Source organism: Geotrypetes seraphini, chromosome 8 (genome assembly GCF_902459505.1).
Source record: "Geotrypetes seraphini chromosome 8, aGeoSer1.1, whole genome shotgun sequence".
Lineage (NCBI taxonomy): Eukaryota > Metazoa > Chordata > Amphibia > Gymnophiona > Dermophiidae > Geotrypetes > Geotrypetes seraphini.
This window is the reverse complement of record NC_047091.1, coordinates 189,262,068-189,284,411: the sequence shown is the minus strand read 5'-3', so window position 1 is coordinate 189,284,411 and position 22,344 is coordinate 189,262,068. Positions and strand designations below refer to the sequence as shown.

Sequence of the window (22,344 nt, the reverse complement as noted above, 5' to 3'; positions counted from 1 at the left end):
AACAAGTTGAAACAAGAAAAAATTTGCGCACAGCGACAATCGTGAAAAATAAGAAAAAATCATGGTGCTAGAAGGCAGTTGGGGCAGAGCCTGAAAAAACACGACTTCTAGGCTCAGCGGAAAATTTTAAACTGGAGACCACGAGGGGATGCGCCCTCTAGTGGAGCAGGAAGGCACGCATGCGTGGAGCAGCAGAGCAAACTTAAATCTTCAATCAAGTTTGCTTGAAAATGCTTCCGCATCGGGGCTCCGTAGATGACGTCACCCACATGTGAGAATATCATGCATGCTTGTCCTGGGATAATGCAATTTACAGAGGGTTTCAAGGTTTATTAAATATTTGATGAATCGCTATATCTTTATACAAAGCGATGTACATAATAATAAGATAATTTAAGTTAAAAAACATACAATATATATAAACATTAGAAGTCAGACAAGACAAACAACAATTGGAAGGAAAGGAGGAGAAAAGTTACATCTGTTATATTAAGAAAGACAATTAAGGGAAAAAATCGAGGAGCAGGGGGATTCTTAAAAACAGAATTCGTAAAATAAAATAAAATTTAAATATTAAAAGCCTCTTTAAAAAGGAATGTTTTCAGGGATTTTTTGAAGGAAGAAATGTCTTTTTCAATTTTTATGTATTGGGGCAATGAATTCCACCATTGGGGACCCACTATGGAGAACATATCTGGTCTTCGAGTGCCTATTATTTTTAAAGAGGGAACAACTAATAAATTTTGAGAAGATGATCTAAGTGCACGTGTAGAACAATGGGGAATTAACATTTTTGATATGCACTGAGGTTCCTTATATATCAAAGTTTTAAATATAAGTAATAAGACCTTAAACTGTATGCGCTGGTTGATAGGAAGCCAATGAGCGTCAATGAAAAATGGAGTTACATGATCGAATTTCCTTGCATCATAGATTAATTTAATAGCAGTGTTTTGAATGATTTGCAATCGTCGTTTTTCTTTTTGAGTAATATTGAGCAACAAAGAATTACAATAGTCTAATTTCGCTATTACTAGTGAATGAATTAATATATTGCGAGATTTGGGTTCAAGGAATTTGGATATAGATCGAATCAAGCGTAATTTATAGAAACAGACTTTAACTATGTTGTTAATATGCTCTTTAAATTCTAATTTTTCATCAATTATAACTCCTAAGATTTTTAATTTGGGAACAATTTCAATTGGCGTGTTATTAAGGATGAAAGGCGAGTTTAATCTGATGTCTCTTTTCCTCTGATCAATGTGCTAGTGGTAAACTCCAGTCAGGATCACCTATTATTGTACCTGTAAAATATTCAGAGCTCTGCGCATGTCTCCGTTAGAAAGTGTTACCAAAGCCTTCATGCCATCAGCACTGATGTCAACACTGCAAGAAATAGGAAGCATCAATCCAAAGAGTTGCCACATATCCTTAGAAACACCACTTGAGCATTTATTTATTTATTTTTATTTAAAAATTTATATACCGTATATTAACTATACGGTTTACAAAGATTACAATCATAACAAGTTAAACACCAAATACCGACATGATTGCAAACAGCTCTCATAAAAAAGGAAAAAAAACTAACACGTAATCAAGGTAAATATGCATGCACTGTAGATATTCATGTTGAGGATGGGTTATTTAAAAAAAAAAAAAAAAAACCTTACAGGGATTAAAAATAAAAATTGCCCTGTGACCTGGTCTTGCACTCACCTTTCCTGTTCCACAACATACTCCAGCCTTGGTACCATAAGCTCTGGGTTCAGCGGGCCAAAGCGGAACCGTGTGCACCGGGACTGCAATGCAGGGATAATCTTTGATAAATAATTGCAGATCAGGCAGAACCTGGTATTTTCCGTGAATTTCTCTATCACTGGATAAGAAAGCAAAAAGCACAGTTACTTACCGTAACAGGTGTTATCCAGGGACAGCAGGCAGATATTCTTTACGCATGGGTGACGTCACCGACGGAGCCCTCGGTACGGACCTTTTTAACTAGAAAGTTCTAGTTGGCCGCACCGCGCGTGTGCGAGTGCCTTCCCGCCCGACGGAGGAGTGCGTGGTCCCCAGTTAAGATAAGCCAGCTAAGAAGCCAACCCGGGGAGGAGGGTGGGACGTAAGAATATCTGCCTGCTGTCCCTGGATAACACCTGTTACGGTAAGTAACTGTGCTTTATCCCAGGACAAGCAGGCAGCATATTCTTTACGCATGGGTGACCTCCAAGCTAACAAAGAGGGAGGAGGGATGGTTGGCCATTAGGAAAATAAATTCTGAAGTACAGATTGGCCGAAGTGCCCATCCCGTCTGGAGAAAGTATCCAGACAGTAGTGAGTAGTGAATGTGTGAACTGAGGACCAGGTGGCAGCTTTGCAGATTTCCTCAATGGGTGTGGAACGGAGGAAAGCAACAGAAGCGGCCATAGCTCTTACCCTGTGGGCAGTGACAGCACCGTCTAGTGACAGACCGGCCCGAGCATAACAGAACGCGATGCAAGCTGCAAGCCAGTTGGATAGCGTCCGTTTAGAGACCGGTTGACCTAGACGATTAGGGTCGAAGGTCAGGAAGAGCTGAGGGGACAAGCGGTGAGCCCTTGTACGATCAAGATAGTAAGCCAGGGCACGCTTGCAATCAAGACTGTGCAATGCCTGTTCCCCAGGATGTGAATGAGGTTTCGGGAAAAAGACAGGCAACACAATGGACTGGTTGAGGTGAAAAGCCGAGACTACCTTGGGAAGGAATTTTGGATGGGTACGCAGAACCACCTTGTCATGGTGAAAAACAGTGAACGGTGGATCGGCGACCAGTGCATGCATCTCACTAACCCTCCTGGCAGAGGTGATGGCAATGAGGAAAAGCACCTTCCATGTTAGAAGTTTGAGCGAAGTTGTGGCAAGAGGCTCAAAAGGAGGTTTCATGAGGGCTGATAAAACCACATTCAGGTCCCACACGACCGGAGGAGGCTTCAGAGGTGGTTTGACATTGAAGAGGCCCCTCATGAATCGGGAAACCAGAGGATGAGCCGTGAGAGGTTTTCCGAGGATAGGCTCATGAAACGCAGTGATGGCACTGAGGTGGACTCTGATTGAGGTAGACTTGAGGCCCGCATTGGACAGAGAGAGCAAGTAGTCCAGGACAGTTTCCACCGCTAAAGAGGTGGGGTTGTGATGATGACGGAGGCACCAAGAGGAGAACCTGGTCCACTTCTGATGGTAACATTGGAGGGTGGCCGGTTTCCTGGAGGCGTCCAAAATGAGACGGACAGGCTGAGATAGATTTCCTGGGGAGGTCAGCCCGAGAGAAACCAAGCTGTCAGGTGGAGCGAAGACAGATTGGGATGCAGTAGAGACTGACGTTGTTGCGTAAGTAGAGTAGGAAACACAGGAAGAGGAATGGGCTCCCTGACGCTGAGCTGAAGCAGGAGAGGAAACCAGTGTTGGCGAGGCCACCGAGGAGCGATGAGAATCATGGTGGCCCCGTCCCTGCGGAGTTTGGCTAAAGTCCGCAACATCAGAGGTAGTGGAGGAAAGGCATAGAGGAACCGATCCGTCCAGTTGAGCAGAAATGCATCCGGGGCCAGACGGTGAGGAGAGAAGAGTCTGGAGCAGAACTGGGGCAGCTGATGGTTGTGAGGAGCTGCAAATAGGTCCACCTGCGGAGTGCCCCAGCGAGCAAAGATGGAGTGGAGCGTGGGAGGATCCAAAGTCCACTCGTGAGGTTGAAGGATGCGGCTGAGATTGTCGGCCAGGGAGTTCTGTTCGCCCTGGATATAGACAGCCTTGAGGAAGAGACTGCGGGCCGTGGCCCAAGTCCAAATGCGGAGAGCCTCCTGACAAAGGAGGTGGGATCCGGTGCCGCCTTGCTTGTTTATGTAGTACATGGCGACTTGATTGTCTGTGAACAGGAGAAGAACCTGAGGGCAGAGAAGGTGCTGGAAGGCCTTGAGAGCGTAGAACATGGCTCTCAGTTCTAGGAAATTGATGTGATGTAGACGCTCCTGCGTGGTCCAAAGACCTTGGGTGCGTAGATCTCCCAGGTGAGCACCCCATGCATAAGGGGAGGCATCCGTGGTGATGATCATGGAATGAGGGGGCAGATGAAAAAGAAGGCCCCTGGAAAGATTTGAGGAGTTCAACCACCATTGTAGAGATTGCTGAAGAGACGATGTCACAGAGATGGGATGAGAAAGAAGATTCGAGGTCTGTGACCACTGGTTGGCCAGAGTCCATTGAGGTGTCCTGAGGTGGAGTCGCGCCAGGGGAAGCACATGCACCGTCGAGGCCATGTGGCCGAGGAGGACCATCATCTGTCTGGCCGAAATGGAGTGATGAAGGAGCACCTGACGACAAAGGTGGAGCAGAGTCCGTTGACGGTCTGAGGGGAGAAACGCCCTCATTAGTGTGGTGTCGAGAACTGCTCCAATGAACTGAAGGCGCTGTGTGGGAAGCAGATGCGACTTGGGGTAGTTGATCTCGAACCCTAGGAGATGGAGGAGAGAGATGGTATGATGAGTGGCTTGTAGCACAAGTGGAGACGTAGGTGCTTTCACTAACCAATCGTCCAAGTAGGGAAACACCTGGAGGTTGTGAGACCTGAGGAAGGCCGCCACCACAATGAGGCATTTGGTGAACACCCTGGGTGATGAAGCGAGGCCAAAAGGTAGCACTTTGTACTGATAATGGCGGTGGTGCACCTGGAATCGCAGGTAGCGACGAGAAGTCGGATTGATTGGAATGTGAGTGTAGGCCTCTTTGAGGTCCAGGGAACATAGCCAGTCGTGCTGAGAGAGAAGAGGGTAAAGCGTGGCAAGGGAGAGCATTCTGAATTTCTCCCTGACTAGACACTTGTTGAGGTCCCTGAGATCGAGAATGGGACGGAGGTCTCCTGTCTTCTTGGGAACTAGGAAGTAGCAGGAGTAGAATCCCCGACCTCTTTGTTCCGGAGGTACTTCTTCGATGGCATTGAGAAGAAGGAGGGATTGGACCTCCCTCAGGAGGAGGGGGGTTTGAGTTGAATGAGAAGCAGACTCTACGGGAGGATTGTCTGGTGGAAGAGTCTGGAAGTTGAGAGAGTAGCCGTGGCGGATGATGTTGAGGACCCACTGGTCCGATGTGATGACCTCCCAACGGCTGAGGAAGATGTGGAGCCTGCCCCCGATTGGCTGAGGGAGAGGCAATGAAGGTGGAAGACTGGCTAAGCCCTGGAGAGAAGAGTCAAAAGGGCTGAGATGGTTTGGCAGGAGGAAGAGGCTTGGCAGGTTGATTTGACTGGGCACGAGCCTGGGTGTGCTGGTGTTGACAGGGCCGTCTAGGTTGCTGTGAAGGTGGATTGAGCGGCCTAGCGGAGAACCTGCGCTGATATGAGGCCTGTGGTCTGTAAGGACGAGCAGGTGGAGCCTTTTTCTTAGGTTTTATGAGAGTGTCCCATCTGGTCTCATGGGCTGAGAGTTTCTGCGTGGTGGTATCCAGGGACTCTCCAAATAATTCATCCCCAAGACAGGGAGCGTTGGCTAGTCGGTCTTGATGGTTGATGTCCAAATCAGAGACCCTTAGCCAGGCCAGGCGGCGCATAGCCACAGCAATGGCAGATGCACGGGAGGTGAGCTCAAAAGAATCATATATGGAGCGCACCATAAATTTTCTAAGTTGGAGCAGGCTGGAGATATGCTGCTGGAATAGTGGAACCTTGTGTTCCGGCAGGTACTTCTGCATGGCGGAGAGTTGGAGGACCAGATGTTTCAAATAGAATGAAAAATGAAATGAGTAGTTGTTTGCCCTGTTGGCAAGCATGGCGTTCTGGTAGAGTCGCTTGCCAAACTTGTCCATTGTTTTGCCCTCTCTGCCAGGAGGGATGGAGGCATAAACACTAGAGCCCTGAGTCTTTTTTAAGGTGGACTCCACCAGGAGAGATTCATGGGGCAGCTGGGGTTTATCAAATCCCGGGATTGGTATAACCCTGTAAAGGCTATCCAGTTTACGGGGGGCCCCAGGGACAGTAAGTGGGTTCTCCCAATTTTTATAAAAAGTTTCCCGTAGGATGTCATGTACGGGCAACTTTAGGAACTCTTTGGGAGGTTGATCAAAATCTAATGCCTCCAGGAAAGCTTGTGACTTCTTAGAGTCAGACTTTAGAGGCAAAGATAAAGCCCCCGACAACTCTCTGAGGAATTTAGAAAAAGAAGATTGCTCAGGTTTAGATGTGGTATCGGGGGCCGAAGGCTCTTCGTCCGACGACGATGCGTCCTCCTCGGTACCGGGAGGGGATTCTTCCCATAGGTCCGGGTCTCTGACATCAGTGTGCGCGTGTCGAGAGACCGGAGTCGAAGGCTCGGTATGGTGAGTTTTAGACAGAGACTTGCCCGAGCGTACCGAGACGGTACCGGGGGATGAGGACCTGTGTCTGTCTCGGTCCCGGGAAGAACGGTGCCGGTCAGGGTCACGGGAAGACCGGTGCCCTGTCCGGTCCCGAGGAGGATCGACCGTCGCCAAGGCGTGACTCTCGGCATGAGGATGGAGATGCGACGCCGAAAGAATAGGCATGGACGAGTCCAAAGGTACCGATGGAGTGGATACCGGTTGGGCGGTGCGGGGCTCGGGCCGGTCTGGTACCGAAAGCAGCGGTGCCAAGATAGAGGGCAAGAGCTGCTGAAGTTGCTGTTGGAGTTGTTCCTGCAACTTGTCTTGGAGGATGGCCGCGATGCGGTCATCCAGGGGTGGCACCGGAACCACTTTTTTCTGTTTTGGTTCCATGGGTGCCGCTCTACGCCCCGGCGATGAGGAGGCCGATGACGAGGCACTCACCGATATCGGGGCGGAGCGTTTTTTGGGTCGGCGTGGAGCCGAAAGGACCGGTGTCGCCACCGAGGTGGGAGGGCGCTCAAGGGTGGAAGGCTTCTTAGCCGGCTTACCTGGCGCCGGTGGCGCCGATGACGGATCAGGCGGTGTCGAAGTGGCCGGTGCCGATTTTGACGGTGCCGCAGGTGAAGAAGTCGAATCCATAGCCGGGCCGGTGCCGAAAAGTAGATTTTGCTGGATTTGACGATTCTTCAAAGTGCGTTTTTTAAGAGTGGCACAGCGGGTGCAGGAGTCCGCCCGATGCTCCGGTCCCAAACACTGTAAACACCAATTGTGTGGGTCAGTGAGGGAGATCGGGCGTGCACACCGCTGGCACTTCTTAAAACCCGGCTGCGGGGGCATGAATGGGAACACGGCCTCCGCAAAATCGAACCCCGAGGCCTGGATAGTGACAACAGGCCCCGCCGGGGCAGGAACAAAAAATAAGGGAAAAAAATAAAGTTTTTTTTTTTTTAAACTGAAAGAAAAAAGCACCCAAAGGTGAATAAACGAAAAAATAACGCGAGCGGGAAGGCAAAAAGAGAATTTCAACGGAGTTGAATATGCTGCCTGCTTGTCCTGGGATAACAGTAGCTACAAGTATCAAGGAACGAAATCACACAAGATCATGAAGTGAACATTCTAGTAAAAAACAATCTCAACCTTAAAGTGCTACACAAACAATCAACCCCTCACTTAGACCTTCTGGCATGCCAACTATCCGACAACACACTCACAGGCACCTTGAACTGTCTACTATGCTACATCACTCCAGGAAAATGGAACACCTCAAAACACGATCTTGAAGAATTCTTATTCCAGAACTCTCTATCCTCCTCATACAACTTGCTCCTAGGAGACATTAATCTCCACCTCGAAGACCACACATCCAAACAAGCAAACGAAATACTCTCATACCTCGATGCCCTATCCTTCCAGGTCCTCAATCCGGAACCCACGCACAATAAAGGCCACCAACTTGACATAGCAGCATTCACACCTCACAACCTACACTCCCCAAATATTCACATCACCAACGGTACATGGCATCCCTCTCTATGGTCAGACCACCATAAATACACCTTCACTATCAACTGGCCTCAAAATAACACAAAATCTATGCCCCCAAAAACAACCTTCAAATCTAGACAGAAAATTGAACCAGCCACATTCTGGGACAAAGTGGACCCAGCACTTGACCCCATAGACCCTTCAGACTTCGCAAAACACTGGCGCTCCCTAAGCGAAACAACCTTGAATGAGCTAGCCCCAGAAAAAACCAAACACAGAACCTGCAGACCATCAGACAAGTGGTTCGACTCAGAACTCCACCTACTAAAAAGGCATTGCAGACAACTTGAAAGATCTTGGAGAAAAAAGAGAAATGACCAAACCAAATCCGCTTGGAGAACCCAAATCAAACTATATAACAACAAACTTAAGGAAAAGCGCAAAACTTACTACACTAAACTAATTGGCACAAACAACCCCGACACAAAAACACTCTTCAACTTAGTAAAAAAACTTACAGACACAAACCCATACCTTGCCACTCAAGGCAACAAAACCCCAACAGCTTCCCAACTAGCTGACCATTTCAAACTCAAGATCATCAAAATCAGAACTACCTTCAATAACTCAACTACCATACTCAACGAGTTAATAACTACCCCCACAACAGAAGAAGCCATAACAGCAGATAGAACATGGACCACCTTCCCAACTCTACAATGGCCTGAACTGAACCGACTATATAAAAAATACAGCCACACCTCATGCGAATTGAACAACTGCCCATCGTATCTACTCACAAATGCCTCCCCTAAATTCAAAACCAGCCTCATGCAGTGGATACAAAGCACTCTCATAGAAGGCCAATTCCCACAAGATCTAGGAGAGATCATAATCACACCCATATTGAAAGACCAAAAAGGCCCTGTAGACACACCTACCAACTACAGACCGATCGCTTCAATCCCACTCTATGTCAAGCTGATTGAAGGACTCGTGGCTCAATACCTCTCTAACTACCTAGCAGACCACAATATACTTCACTCATCCCAATCAGGATTTAGATCTTACCACAGCACGGAAACTCTACTAGCAACACTACTGGACATAGCCCGACAACACCTCAGTAAAAGTCACAGGATCCTAATTATCCAACTAGATCTTTCCGCAGCCTTTGATCTAGTTGATCATACCATACTACTCCAGATACTTGACGCAATAGGGATCTCAGGGGTGGTGTACAACTGGTTCCAAGGATACCTTAAAACAAGAACTTACAGAGTTAAGATAAACGACACGAAATCCAACACATGGTCTAATCCATGTGGAGTCCCTCAGGGCTCTCCACTTTCGCCCATTCTATTCAACCTCTACATCTCTTCCCTTGGTACCACTCTAGACAACCTAAACGTAACATCCTTCAGTTACGCAGACGACATAACTATCCTCCTCCCCTTCGAAACCCAAGACAACTCCGCTACTGGACACTTGGAAACAATACTGGACGAAGTAGAAAAATGGATGACAAACCACAAATTAAAACTAAACTCGGATAAAACCAAATTCTTAATGCTTGAAATGGACAAAATCCCATCCATATCAGACCTGGAAATCAAAACTACCAAATACCCAATCCAGACCTCCCTCAAAATCCTGGGAGTGCTGATAGATAGATGCTGCACTATGCAGACTCAAATCAACAAAACTACCCAAAAAGCATTCTTCACAATGCGCAACTTACGAAAAATAAGGAAATTCTTCGACAAAGAACACTACAGGATCATTGTTCAATCCCTGGTACTAGGACTTGTGGACTACTGCAATATCCTATATCTACCATGTCCTACAAAAATGATCAAAAAACTACAGACCATTCAGAACACGGCTCTCAGACTAATCTATTCCCTCGGAAAATATGACCACATAACTAACGCCTACCTAGACTCACATTGGCTACCGATCAGAGCCAGAATCCAATTCAAACTATACTGTCTAATCTTCAAAGTACTCAACGGTACAGCACCTGCCTATCTAATCGATCGCCTACACCGGAACCTTCCACCCAGAATAAGAAGAACACTGACACCATTCTCATACCCACCACTCAACGGCACTCATCGTAAAAAGCTTTACGATAACCTCATAGCAACGCATGCAGCAAAACTCGAACCCTCCATAACCAGATTATTAACCTCAATATCTGACTTCAAAGCATTCCGCAAAGAACTCAAAACGCTACTTTTCAAAAAGCATATTCATAACACCTAATCTCCTCTTCCACATACACCGACCAGGTTACCCACTCCCTGACACCAAATCCACAACCGACCAAAAACCGGAAAAAGATTTGATATGTAATGTAATATAACTGCTCTCATCCAATGTTACCAAGTCTATACTCATTCTGTAACTATGTCTTACCCTAAATGTCATGTACCCTCCTGGAAATGTCCAGCTTCTTCTTATGTAATCCGCTTTGAACCGCAAGGTACAAGCGGAATAGAAATCACTAATGTAATGTAATGTAACATAGGCTGGGAACCTGAAGCACTCGGAATCAAGATCAGAGAATAAAAAGTGCAGCTAGGAAAACCTCTCTCTACTACAGCGGTTCTCAACCTATGTTTCATGACACTAATGTATCATCCAGGAGGTGTGTCACAGAGCCATTTCACAGAACAGCATTTCTGTTTCAAATACAGATTGCAGATCCAACACTTCTTGCCCTCCCCCAGTGCCCCTACCTCTTTTTCAATGGCAGTGGCAGCCATAATAGGCTGCTTGAGCCAACCTGGTGCTTTTCCTCTGCCATTCCCAACCTCGCATAAACAGGAAATTGAATCAGAAGCAGAGAAAAGTGCTGGGTCAGCAGAAGCAGCCACAGAAGTGAGTTTAACAGACTGGGGGGGGTGGAGTAGGCCTGAGAGAAGAACAGGGAGAGGTGCTTGTCCTGTGAGGAGGAGTGGGAAATGCCAGACCATGGAGGGAGAACCTGGAACGGGGGTGGGGGAGTAGAGAGAACAGAGGAAGAGTGGTGTTGTATCCAAAGGATATGTGGCTACAGAAACCTCGATGCCATGCTCCTTCCTGAGATGTGTAAGATATAAACGGTACTTAGTAGGCTTCACTTCCAGTGTGCAGTTTACAGCTTACACAACCTAGAAAAGAGCACAGAATTTAGATTCATGTATCTGAGTCTTCTGCTGCTAGACTGGGTTTATTATGGTCATTCTCCCCTCTAAGCCACTGCCCTGTTGAATACTGAAAGGGGGGGGGGAAGAAGAAGAAGGAAAAGAGAGGGAACAGGGAAATGGATTAAAAAGGGTAGAAGAGAGAGAGGAGGACAGGGAGATGCTTAGCACTGTGGAACCATGTGAGAGAAAGACCATAGGAGTTCTTAAGGACATGAATATGAAGAGAATGGAGAAAGGGTAAAAGACAAGGTAATAGGAGACCAGGAAAGGAATGAAATGGTAGAGGAAGTTGATAGGTGAGTGAAATATAAGTGAAGGACAGAAAAGAGAGAAAGATGTCACAGGTGGATGAAGGGAGGAAATGGAAAAAGAAAGAAGGAAAGTGGAGAAAGAACAAAATGGGCAGGACGAGAAATGGGAAATTGGGATCAACCTGCTTGGAAAAATAAAATTCCCAGACAAAGGTAGAAAAACATGTTCAATGGGAACTCCATTAATATGGAACATGAGGATGTTGTTGCTGGCCAGACTTTACGGTAGATATCCTGCAAACAACGGGATGGCTGGATAGGCTGAAGTGAGATTGGACGGCAACTTCAGCATTTGGAATCTAGGACAAGACCAGAAGTATCAAAGAAGAGACAAGTTAATCTAATCATGGATTTTTTAAATGAGTATCACTAATGGGCTGCTGTCATTTACTATGTTACTATTTAGGTATCCATCTCTCTTTATTCCTCCTCCCAAATCTGTTAAATACCCAGGAAATTTAAGTACAGTGTATTGTTTTTGTCAGAATATGTGCATCTGTAACCTGTCTTGAGCATTAGACATTGCAAGCTATAAATCATTTTAATAATACAGATACCAATTTCCTGTATGGAAATTCCCTGCTGCACATTTTTCATTTGTGCATCCACTACAAAATGCAGCCCCTTCAATACCCACTGCTCCAAACAGCACTAGCCACCAGGGAAGTTCTGCAGTCACAAAAAAATTCTCTGTGCCTGCCAACTCAAGTCTTCCTTACCTCTTCTCAGTGCATTCTGGGCATCCTGGGTCATAGCATCTGCTTCATCCAAGATCACAAGTTTAAAACCTTTTCTGATCACGGAACAAAAAAAGGGCAAATAGAATGGTCTCAACATCCATCCAGAAAAACTGGCGTACAATTAACAGGCTACAAAAGAGTAAACGCCTCATCCGAGTGCACACAGCAGGCCAATTACTAATATCACAAGTTCCTTGACAGCCCATACTAGGTGTGTATGCCAGATCCAATGACGAAATTAGATCTTGCTGCTAATTTTCATTCCTTGAGTCTCTTTGAGACCATTCCCAGCAGGTGGGCTTATGCCCTCCTAGCAGCAGATGAGAGACCAAGAACTACAGGGAGATGTCAAACACCTGCGCAGCCCAGAGCCCGCTACTATTTCTGACAAAGCAACATGGTAAAGAACAGATCCCTAAATCAGTGTTTCTCAAGTCAGTCATGTTTTGAGGATATACACAATGAATATGCATAAACTTGATTTGCATACACTACCTCCATTATATGCAAATTTCTTTCAAGCATATTCATTATGGATATCTTGAAAACATGACATGAGTTCAGAAACATTGCCCTAAATAATCCAGGAGGAGGAGGAGGAAACAACCATCAGAAATCCAAAGTGTTCTGACTAAGTAGTAGCCGATTCTCTCCCGCTGACAATCAACAACCCCCCCCCCCCCACAGCAGGAGAGATGCCCAATCTCTCCTGCCACAAATAGCTGAATAAAGGTTGTACATGCAAAAACAGAGCAGCATTTAAAACAAACCCACCTACCCAACAAATGGGAAGTACAAAAGCAGCACTTAACAAGGCAGAACATAATCACTGAAGCTGCAGAAAGATGCCTCCTGTCTTAACGTCCAACCAATGAAGGTTATACCAGGTCATCAGTCTGCCAATATCTTCAGAAACAACCAAAAAGGCATCTGAGCTCTTGTAGAATGTGCCTTTTAGGCTTCCAATTGCCATCAATCTCTGACCCACCTTCAAGGATGCTTCTTCTTTTGTCCTTCAACCAGTATAAAAAGCCTGTCCGACTTCCAAAATTCTGACATCCAAATGATGAATAACATCCTGACCATCCTCCCTGAGAAAAAAACTGGAAGAGTAATCACTTAAGACAGAAGTTGAGAAACAACCTTCAGCAGGAGGCAGCTGTAGAACCACCGTTGGGGGGAGGGGGACAGTTCACAACAGCCATACTGAGTCAGATCAATGGGCCATCTAGCCCAATAATTTCCACAGTGGTCAATCCAGTTCACAAGACCCTGGCAGGAACCCAACTAGTAGCAACATTCCATGCTACTGATCCCAAGCAAGCAGTGGCATTCCCCAAGACTGTCTCAATAGCACGCTATATGGACATTTGCTCCAGGAACTTGTTCAACCTTTCTTAGGTTTACTGCAAATCATTTTTATTCATTCAAATATCGTATCTTTCACACTATAAGACGCATCTGACCATAAGATACACCCTAGATTTAGAGGAGGAAAACAAGAAAAAAACCATTCTGAACCAAATTGTATACTAATATATAGCAAGCTCTTCACCCAGTCCCCCTCACTCCCTGGCAGGCTCTGCATCCAACCCCATACTGCTTGCCAGACTCTGTACCCCCTCTGGTGGTCTAGAGGTAGGCCAGGACAGGGTACAGGGCAGGTCTAAGTGGTAGGCAGTCCCAGCCCCTCTAAAACTCTGGTGGTCAAGTGGATCGGCAGGAGCGAGTCTTCCGCGCTTCTGCCCCTCCTTCACTGGACGGCTGCCACCTCATTATCTCGGGGCCAGTGGCACACAAGGCAGGAGCGAGCCCTTCGCGCTCCAGCCTAGGCCTGCACCGCTCCCTGAATGGCTGCCATCAGTTCTCGCAGATTCCCTCCACCCAGCTGGCCCGCATCTTCCAAAATGGGACTTTCCCTCCCCGGTGCATCCATGTCCCTCAAGTCAGATATCTACTTGGAGGTAAGGGGACCCATCGGAGGCAAGGGGGGTGTTGTATAGCAGTGGGAGAGAGTGGGTATCACTCCTGCTGCAGGGGGAGGTTGTTGGTTGGCAGTGGGAATCGGGATCTCTCCCACTGCAAGGGGGGGTGTCACCATCGCTGCTGGGGAGGGGTGTTGAGATGCAAGGGGAGAGAATGAGCATCTCTCTCGCTGTATCACAAAACAACTTTTTAGCAGTGTTTTGACACTGCCATGCTGAGGTTTAAAAAAGTGCAGTCACTGTACCGGCACCCTGGATCAGTTGCTTATTTTTGTAGCTAAAAGTTGACGCCACTTTTAGAAAATGGCTTGGCAATTTTTAAGAATCCACAGGAGGGCTCATTTCAATGTTGAAGAGCCCATTTGCACATCATTAAGAACATAAGAATAGCCTTACTGGGTCAGACCAATGGTCCATCAAGACCAGTAGCCCGTTCTCAGGGTGGCCAATCCAGGTCACTAGTACCTGGCCAAAACCCAAGGTGTAGCAATATTCCATGCTACCAATACAGGACAAGCATTTTCGGAGACTGCAAGAAACCTCGCTAAAGACAGAGATAATCTGTTTTGATAATCCGCTGCTAAAATGAGTGCAGGCTAAACCGTCGGAAAACAGTTTAGTGAGGGTGTTAAAGTTTTGAGAATCTGGGCCTGAGAAATACTGGTGGGCTCAGGGCTACACAGGTGTTTATATTATAACATCGCTCAATAGTTCTGTCTCCCATCTGCTGGTAGGAGAGCATATTAGTAGTGATCTAGAATGATAAGAGGGTATTGTCTCAATAAATATCTCCCATATGAATTACTGTTTGATTTTATTAAGTCTCTTAGAAGCATTGATGGCTTTCACCTTGTCAATGACATAAGATAAAGGTTTCCAAACTGCAGCCCATAAAGTTCATTGTTTGGCCTATGATACTTTTCCAAAGAGAAACTGTTATTTATTTTTCCATGTGCACCAGACGCAAAGGCAACAAACGCCATTAAAGACAATGGTAGAAAAGCATACCAACAAACTAGAGGAAGAACACTGGACCTGCTCAGCAGATTTCAGTGGAGATAGCACAGTTACTTACCGTAACAGGTGTTATCCAGGGACAGCAGGCAGATATTCTTAACGCATGGGTGACGTCACCGACGGAGCCCCGGTACGGATCTTTTTAACTAGAAAGTTCCAGTTGGCCGCATCGCGCATGCGCGAGTGCCTTCCCGCCCGAAGGAGGAGAGCGTGGTCCCCAGTTAAGATAAGCCAGCTAAGAAGCCAACCCGGGGAGGAGGGTGGGATGTAAGAATATCTGCCTGCTGTCCCTGGATAACACCTGTTACGGTAAGTAACTGTGCTTTATCCCAGGACAAGCAGGCAGCATATTCTTAACGCATGGGTGACCTCCAAGCTAACAGAGAGAGAGGAGGGATGGTTGGCCATTAGGAAAATAAATTTTGTAACACAGATTGGCCGAAGTGTCCATCCCGTCTGGAGAAGGCATCCAGACAGTAGTGAGTAGTGAACGTGTGAACTGAGGACCAAGTGGCAGCCTTGCAGATTTCCTCGATGGGCGTGGAACGGAGGAAAGCCACAGAAGCAGCCATAGCTCTGACCCTGTGGGCCGTGACAGCACCTTCCAGTGAGAGACCGGCCCGAGCATAACAGAACGCGATACAGGCAGCAAGCCAGTTGGAAAGCGTCCGTTTAGAGACAGGACGACCTAGACGGTTAGGATCGAAGGTCAGAAAGAGCTGAGGGGACGAGCGGTGAGCCCTGGTATGGTCAAGGTAGTATGCAAGGGCACGCTTACAATCCAGCATGTGCAACGCCTGTTCCCCAGGATGAGAATGGGGTTTAGGGAAAAAGACAGGCAACACAATGGACTGGTTGAGGTGAAAAGCCGAGACCACCTTGGGAAGGAATTTAGGATGGGTACGCAGAACCACCTTGTCATGGTGAAAAACAGTGAACGGTGGATCGGCGACCAGTGCATGCATCTCACTAACCCTCCTGGCAGAGGTGATGGCAATGAGGAAAAGCACCTTCCAGGTTAGAAGTTTGAGCGAAGATGTGGCAAGAGGCTCAAAAGGGGGTTTCATGAGGGCTGATAAAACCACATTCAGGTCCCAGACGACAGGAGGAGACTTCAGAGGTGGTTTGACATTGAAGAGGCCTCTCATGAACCGGGAAACCAGTGGATGAGCCGTGAGAGGTTTTCCGAGGATAGGCTCATGAAACGCAGTGATGGCACTGAGGTGGACTCTGATTGAGGTAGACTTGAGGCCAGCATCGGACAGAGAGAGCAAATAGTCCAGTACAGTTTCCACCGCTAATGAGGTGGGATCGTGATGATGCAGTAGACACCAAGAGGAGAATCTGGTCCACTTCTGATGGTAACATTGGAGGGTGGCCAGTTTCCTGGATGCGACGGACAGGCTGAGACAGATTCTCTGGAGAGGTCAGCCTGAGAGAAACCAAGCTGTCAGGTGGAGCGAAGACAGATTGGGATGCAGTAGAGACTGACGTTGCTGCGTAAGTAGAGTAGGAAACACAGGAAGAGGAATGGGCTCCCTGGAGCTGAGCTGAAGCAGGAGGGAGAACCAGTGTTGGCGAGGCCACCGAGGAGCGATGAGAATCATGGTGGCCCTGTCCCTGCGGAGTTTGGATAACGTCCGCAACATCAGAGGTAGTGGAGGAAAGGCATAGAGGAACCGATCCGTCCAGTCGAGCAGGAATGCATCTGGGGTCAGACGATGAGGAGAGAAGAGTCTGGAACAGAACTGGGGCAGCTGATGGTTGTGAGGTGCTGCAAAGAGGTCCACCTGCGGAGTGCCCCAGCGAGCAAAGATGGAGTGGAGTGTTGAAGGGTCCAGAGTCCACTCGTGAGGTTGAAGGATGCGGCTGAGATTGTCGGCCAGGGAGTTCTGTTCACCCTGGATATAGACAGCCTTGAGGAAGAGATTGCGGGCCGTGGCCCAGGTCCAGATGCGGAGAGCCTCCTGACAAAGGAGGCGAGATCCGGTGCCGCCTTGCTTGTTTATGAAGTACATGGCGACTTGATTGTCTGTGCACAGGAGAAGAACCTGAGGGCAGAGAAGTTGCTGGAAGGCCTTGAGAGCATAGAACATGGCTCTGAGTTCCAGGAAATTGATGTGATGTTGACGCTACTGAGGGGTCCAGAGTCCCTGGGTGCGTAGATCTCCCAGGTGAGCTCCCCACGCATAGGGGGAGGCATCCGTGGTTACGATCATGGAGTGAGGGGGTAGATGAAAGAGTAGACCCCTGGAAAGATTTGAGGAGTTCAACCACCATTGAAGAGATTGCTGAAGAGACGATGTCACAGAGATGGGATGAGAAAGAAGATCCGTGGTCTGTGACCATTGGTTGGCAAGAGTCCATTGAGGTGTCCTGAGGTGGAGTCACGCCAGAGGAAGCACATGGACCGTCAAGGCCATGTGGCCCAGGAGGACCATCATCTGTCGGGCAGGAATGGAGTGATGAAGGAGCACCTGACGACAGAGGTGGAGCAGGCTCCGTTGACGGTCGGAGGGGAGAAACGCCCTCATTAGTGTGGTGTCGAGAACTGCTCCAATGAACTGAAGTCGCTGTGTGGGAAGCAGATGCGACTTGGGGTAGTTGATCTCGAACCCCAGGTGTGATGAGTGGCTTGTAGCACAAGTGGAGACGTAGGTGCTTTCACCAACCAATCGTCCAAGTAGGGGAACACCTGGAGGTTGTGAGACCTGAGGAAGGCCGCCACCACAATAAGGCACTTGGTGAACACCCTGGGCGATGAAGCGAGGCCAAAAGGTAGCACTTTGTACTGATAGTGACGGTGCTGTATCTGAAACCGTAGGTAGCGACGTGAAGTCGGATTGATTGGGATGTGAGTATAGGCCTCTTTGAGGTCCAGGGAACATAGCCAGTCGTGTTGAGAGAGAAGAGGGTAAAGCGTGGCAAGGGAGAGCATTCTGAACTTCTCCTTGACCAGACACTTGTTGAGGTCCCTGAGATCGAGGATGGGACGAAGGTCTCCTGTCTTCTTGGGAACCAGGAAGTAGCGGGAGTAGAATCCCTGACCCCTTTGGGCCGGAGGCACCTCTTCGATGGCATTGAGAAGAAGGAGGGATTGGACCTCCCTCAGGAGGAGGGGGGTTTGGGAGGAGTGAGAAGCAGACTCTACGGGAGGATTATCTGGTGGAAGAGTCTGGAAGTTGAGAGAGTAGCCGTGGCGAATGATGTTGAGGACCCATTGGTCTGATGTGATGACCTCCCAACGGCTGAGGAAGATGTGGAGGCGACCTCCGATAGGCTGAGGAAGAGGCAATGATGATGGGAGACTGGCTATGCCCTGGAGGAAAAAGTCAAAAGGGCTGAGATGGTTTTGACGGAGGGAGAGGCTTGGCAGGTTGGTGAGACTGTGAGCGAGCCTGAGATTGATGCTGTTGACGAGGTCGGCGAGGCTGCTGTTGAGGCGGGTTGAGAGGTCTGGCCGAGAACCTGCGCTGGTAGGAAGACTGCTGTCTGTAGGTGCGAGCAGGTGGAGTCTTCTTTTTAGGTTTAATCAGAGTGTCCCACCTGGTCTCATGTGCTGAGAGTTTCTAGGTTGTTGAGTCCAGGGACTCTCCGAAGAGTTCATCACCCAGACAAGGTGCGTTAGCCAGGCGGTCCTGGTGGTTAATGTCCAGGTCAGAGACTCTCAGCCATGCCGCATGGCCACCGCCATGGCAGATGCACGAGAGGTCAGCTCAAATGAGTCGTAGATGGAGCGAACCATGAATTTCCTGAGTTGGAGGAAGCTGGAAATATGTTGCTGGAAAAGAGGGACCTTACGTTCAGGAAGGTATTTCTGTAAGGAGGAGAGCTGTTGCACCAGATGCTTCATGTAGAAGGAGAAGTGGAAGGTATAGTTGTTGGCTCTATTGGCTAACATGGCATTTTGGAAAAGGCGCTTACCAAATTTATCCATGGTTTTTCCCTCTCTGCCAGGAGGGGTGGAGGCATATACACTGGAACCCTGAGATTTTTTCAAAGTAGATTCCACCAGGAGGGACTCGTGGGGCAATTGAGGCTTATCAAATCCTGGGATTGGAATAACCCGGTACAAGCTATCCAATTTACGAGGGGCTCCAGGAACCGTGAGGGGAGCTTCCCAGTTTTTATAGAAAGTTTCCCGTAAGATGTCGTGGACGGGCAACTTCAGAAATTCTTTGGGAGGTTGCTCAAAGTCTAGGGCATCGAGGAAAGCCTGAGACTTTTTAGAGTCGGACTCTAAGGGAATGGAAAGAGCTGCTGACATCTCCCTAAGGAATTTGGAGAAAGAGGATTGCTCTGGTTTGGAGACGGTGTCGGTCATGGAGGGTTCTTCGTCGGTTGACGAAGCGTCCTCCTCGGTACCGTGAGGGGAGTCTTCCCATAAATCTGGGTCCCTAACATCGGGGTGCGTACGTTTGGACATCGGTGTGGAGGGCTCGGCATGGCGGGTCTTTGAAGGAGATTTGCCTGAGCGCACCGAGGCTGTACCGGGTGAGGAAGACCGATGTCGTTCCTGGGACCGGACAGGGTCGGCAGCATCATGGATATGTACTGCAGGTGTTTCTGCCAAAAGCACCGGCATGGACGTATTAATCGGTACCGAGGGGGTCGACACCGATGGGACAGTGTGAGGCTCGGACCGGTCCCGTACCGGAAGGTGCGGTGCCAGCAACGCCGGCAACAGTTGTTGGAGCTGTTGTTGCAGCTGCTCCTGTAACTATGTTTGGAGTATGGCCGCGATGCGGTCGTCCAGGGGAGGCACCGGTACCGCTTTTTTCTTCTTCGGTACCATAGGTGCCGCTCTACGCTCCGGCGATGAGGAGGCCGATGATGAGGCACTCACCGAGATCGGAGCGGAGCGTTTGCGGGGCCGGTGTGGTGCCGGGAGGGCCGGTGTCGCAACCGTGGCAGGAGGGCGCTCAAGGGAAGTGGGAGGCTTCTTAGCCAGCTTACCTGGGCCCAACGACCCCGAGGAAGGGTCCGGTGGTTTCGATGTCGTCGGTGCCGACTTTTGTGGTGCCGTCGACGTCGCAGCCGGTTCCATGGCAGATCCGGTACCAAACAAAATATTTTGTTGGATCTGCCGATTTTTCAAAGTACGCTTTTTAAGCGTAGCACAGCGGGTGCAGGTGTCAGCCCGATGCTCTGGACCCAAGCACTGGAGGCACCAATTGTGTGGGTCGGTGAGGGAGATCGGGTGTGCACACCGCTGGCACTTCTTAAAACCCGGTTGAGGGGCATGAATGGAAACACGGCCTCCGCAAAATCGAACCCGGAGGCCTGTATGGTGGCAACAGGCCCCGCCGGGGCCGGCCTGAAAAAATAAAGAAAACTTGACGAGTTGTTTTTTTTTTTTTTGAAAACAAAAATAAAGGGAATTCAATAAGAAAAAAGGAAAAAAAGTGAAGAAATACGCGAGCGGGAAGGCAAAAATTAGTTTTTCAACGGCCGTTGAAAACACATGCGTCTTCTTCGCTCCGCGGAAACGAAGAAACTGGGGACCACGCTCTCCTCCATCGGGCGGGAAGGCACTCGCGCATGCGCGGTGCGGCCAACTGGAACTTTCTAGTTAAAAAGGTCCGTACCGGGGCTCCGTCGGTGACGTCATCCATGCGTTAAGAATATGCTGCCTGCTTGTCCTGGGATAATACCATTAACCATTTTGGTAAACAGAAACCCTGATGCTCAAAAGTCCCTGTTAAAATCCCATATGCCATTGTACTGCTGGTAAATTTTCAGATTTTTAAACGACTAGCAATGTTCAAAAAACCTTGCATACAAATGAGGTTCACAGAAATTCCATTAGATCAGTCTTTGGAGAAAGTGACTGACACATGACAGAAAGAGGCATAAATGTGTGCAATGCATCAGGAAAAGCTACATCGTAGGCACGCATGAGCGTCAATCAATGCCATTGAGGGAGGTGAGGGAAGAGGGCAAAGAATGCAAGATATATATGCTTTTTTCTACACGCCTTTGGCAGGACACATGCAATCGGCAGCCCCAGACCTGCTGGTATACACTTTTAACAAATGCGCTTTTAAAACACATGTAAGTTATATGGTGCCCCCCAACCCTATGAAACGTATGATGAAAATATCTTAGTTTTTAGTTGTTTTTTTACTTCCACCTCTCATGCAATCAGAAACCAGACCTGCCGATACGCTTTTAACAAACGTGCATGAGACGCACTTTTAACACACGTGTATATTGTGTTCAACAAAATCAGCACTCCAGACCTACTATTAATTTGAAACGTTAAAGGTCGGCACTTCATTTTGTGCATCACCCTGCAATGTCTGGGCATCGCCCAGAGTGTTCATTTTAATATAAATGACCATAGCATTCTTGGAGGCTGCTACAAGGTATGGAAAAGACCACACAGAGCCATTTTGTGCATTGGAAGCTAAAATGCTTGCATGCTAAACCTGTTAGAACTGGTGAAAGTTAAAGGAAAGGTAAGTTTTGAGCATTGGGCCCTAAGTGTCCTACATGGCTCTTCTCGCAAAGGTTTTAATAAAGTAAATAATAATAATTTTATTCTTATATACCGCCTAAGTCATGAAAGTTTGAGGCGGTTCACAGTAAGAGGTGCTGGACAATCAGCGGAATAGTTACAATATAAAGTAGTCAAGTACATGTAGACCGAGTTCTTAGGTTTTAGGGATTCTTAGAGTAAAGAAGTTTCAACAATACATCTTTTGTCCAAAATGGAGAAGCACATTGCTTGTAGCATCTGAAGTTTTATGGTAATGGATCCTCGGCAGTAGCTGCCCTACCGTTACCTAACTTAATTGGTTTAATTGCCTTTAATCGATGTGATAATTGATTGCATTGTTTAAAAGCAATTAAACTTTCATTAAAAAAAAAGAGATGACGCCTCCTCAAACGGCACCCCTGAGTTTCAACAGATGCCCTCTTGTTGATGTGGGATCTTTGAGAAAGAAGATGTCCTCTTCCACCTCTCACGGGCCTTATCGAGGTGGAAGAGGACATCTTCTTTCAACAAGAGGGCATCCGTTGAAACTCAGGGGTGGGAAATTTCATGGTGACACCAGAAAATATTTCTTCACCGAAAGGGTGGTTGATCGCTGGAATAATCTTCCACTACAGGTAATTGAGGCCAGCAGCGTACCAGATTTTAAGACAAAATGGGATTGGTACGTGGGATCTCTACATAGGGGAAGATAGGGGTGGGTCATTAGTGTGGGCAGACTGGATGGGCCGTGGCCCTTTTCTGCCG

General features: G+C 47.9%; 1 protein-coding gene across 2 annotated transcripts in view; it reads right to left on the bottom strand.

Annotated features, from left to right (window-relative positions):
- The window catches only part of RFC5 (replication factor C subunit 5), an 86,726-nt gene that overhangs the window by 40,003 nt on the left and 24,379 nt on the right, over window positions 1-22,344 (bottom strand). For both annotated transcript variants that reach the window (XM_033955021.1, XM_033955020.1), the window contains exons 5-7: window positions 12,076-12,149; window positions 1,723-1,882; window positions 1,308-1,389 (exon numbers count right to left, since the gene is read on the bottom strand). In XM_033955021.1, the coding sequence (XP_033810912.1) occupies window positions 1,308-1,389; window positions 1,723-1,882; window positions 12,076-12,149 (316 nt within the window). The remainder of the gene's footprint in view (window positions 1-1,307; window positions 1,390-1,722; window positions 1,883-12,075; window positions 12,150-22,344) is intronic.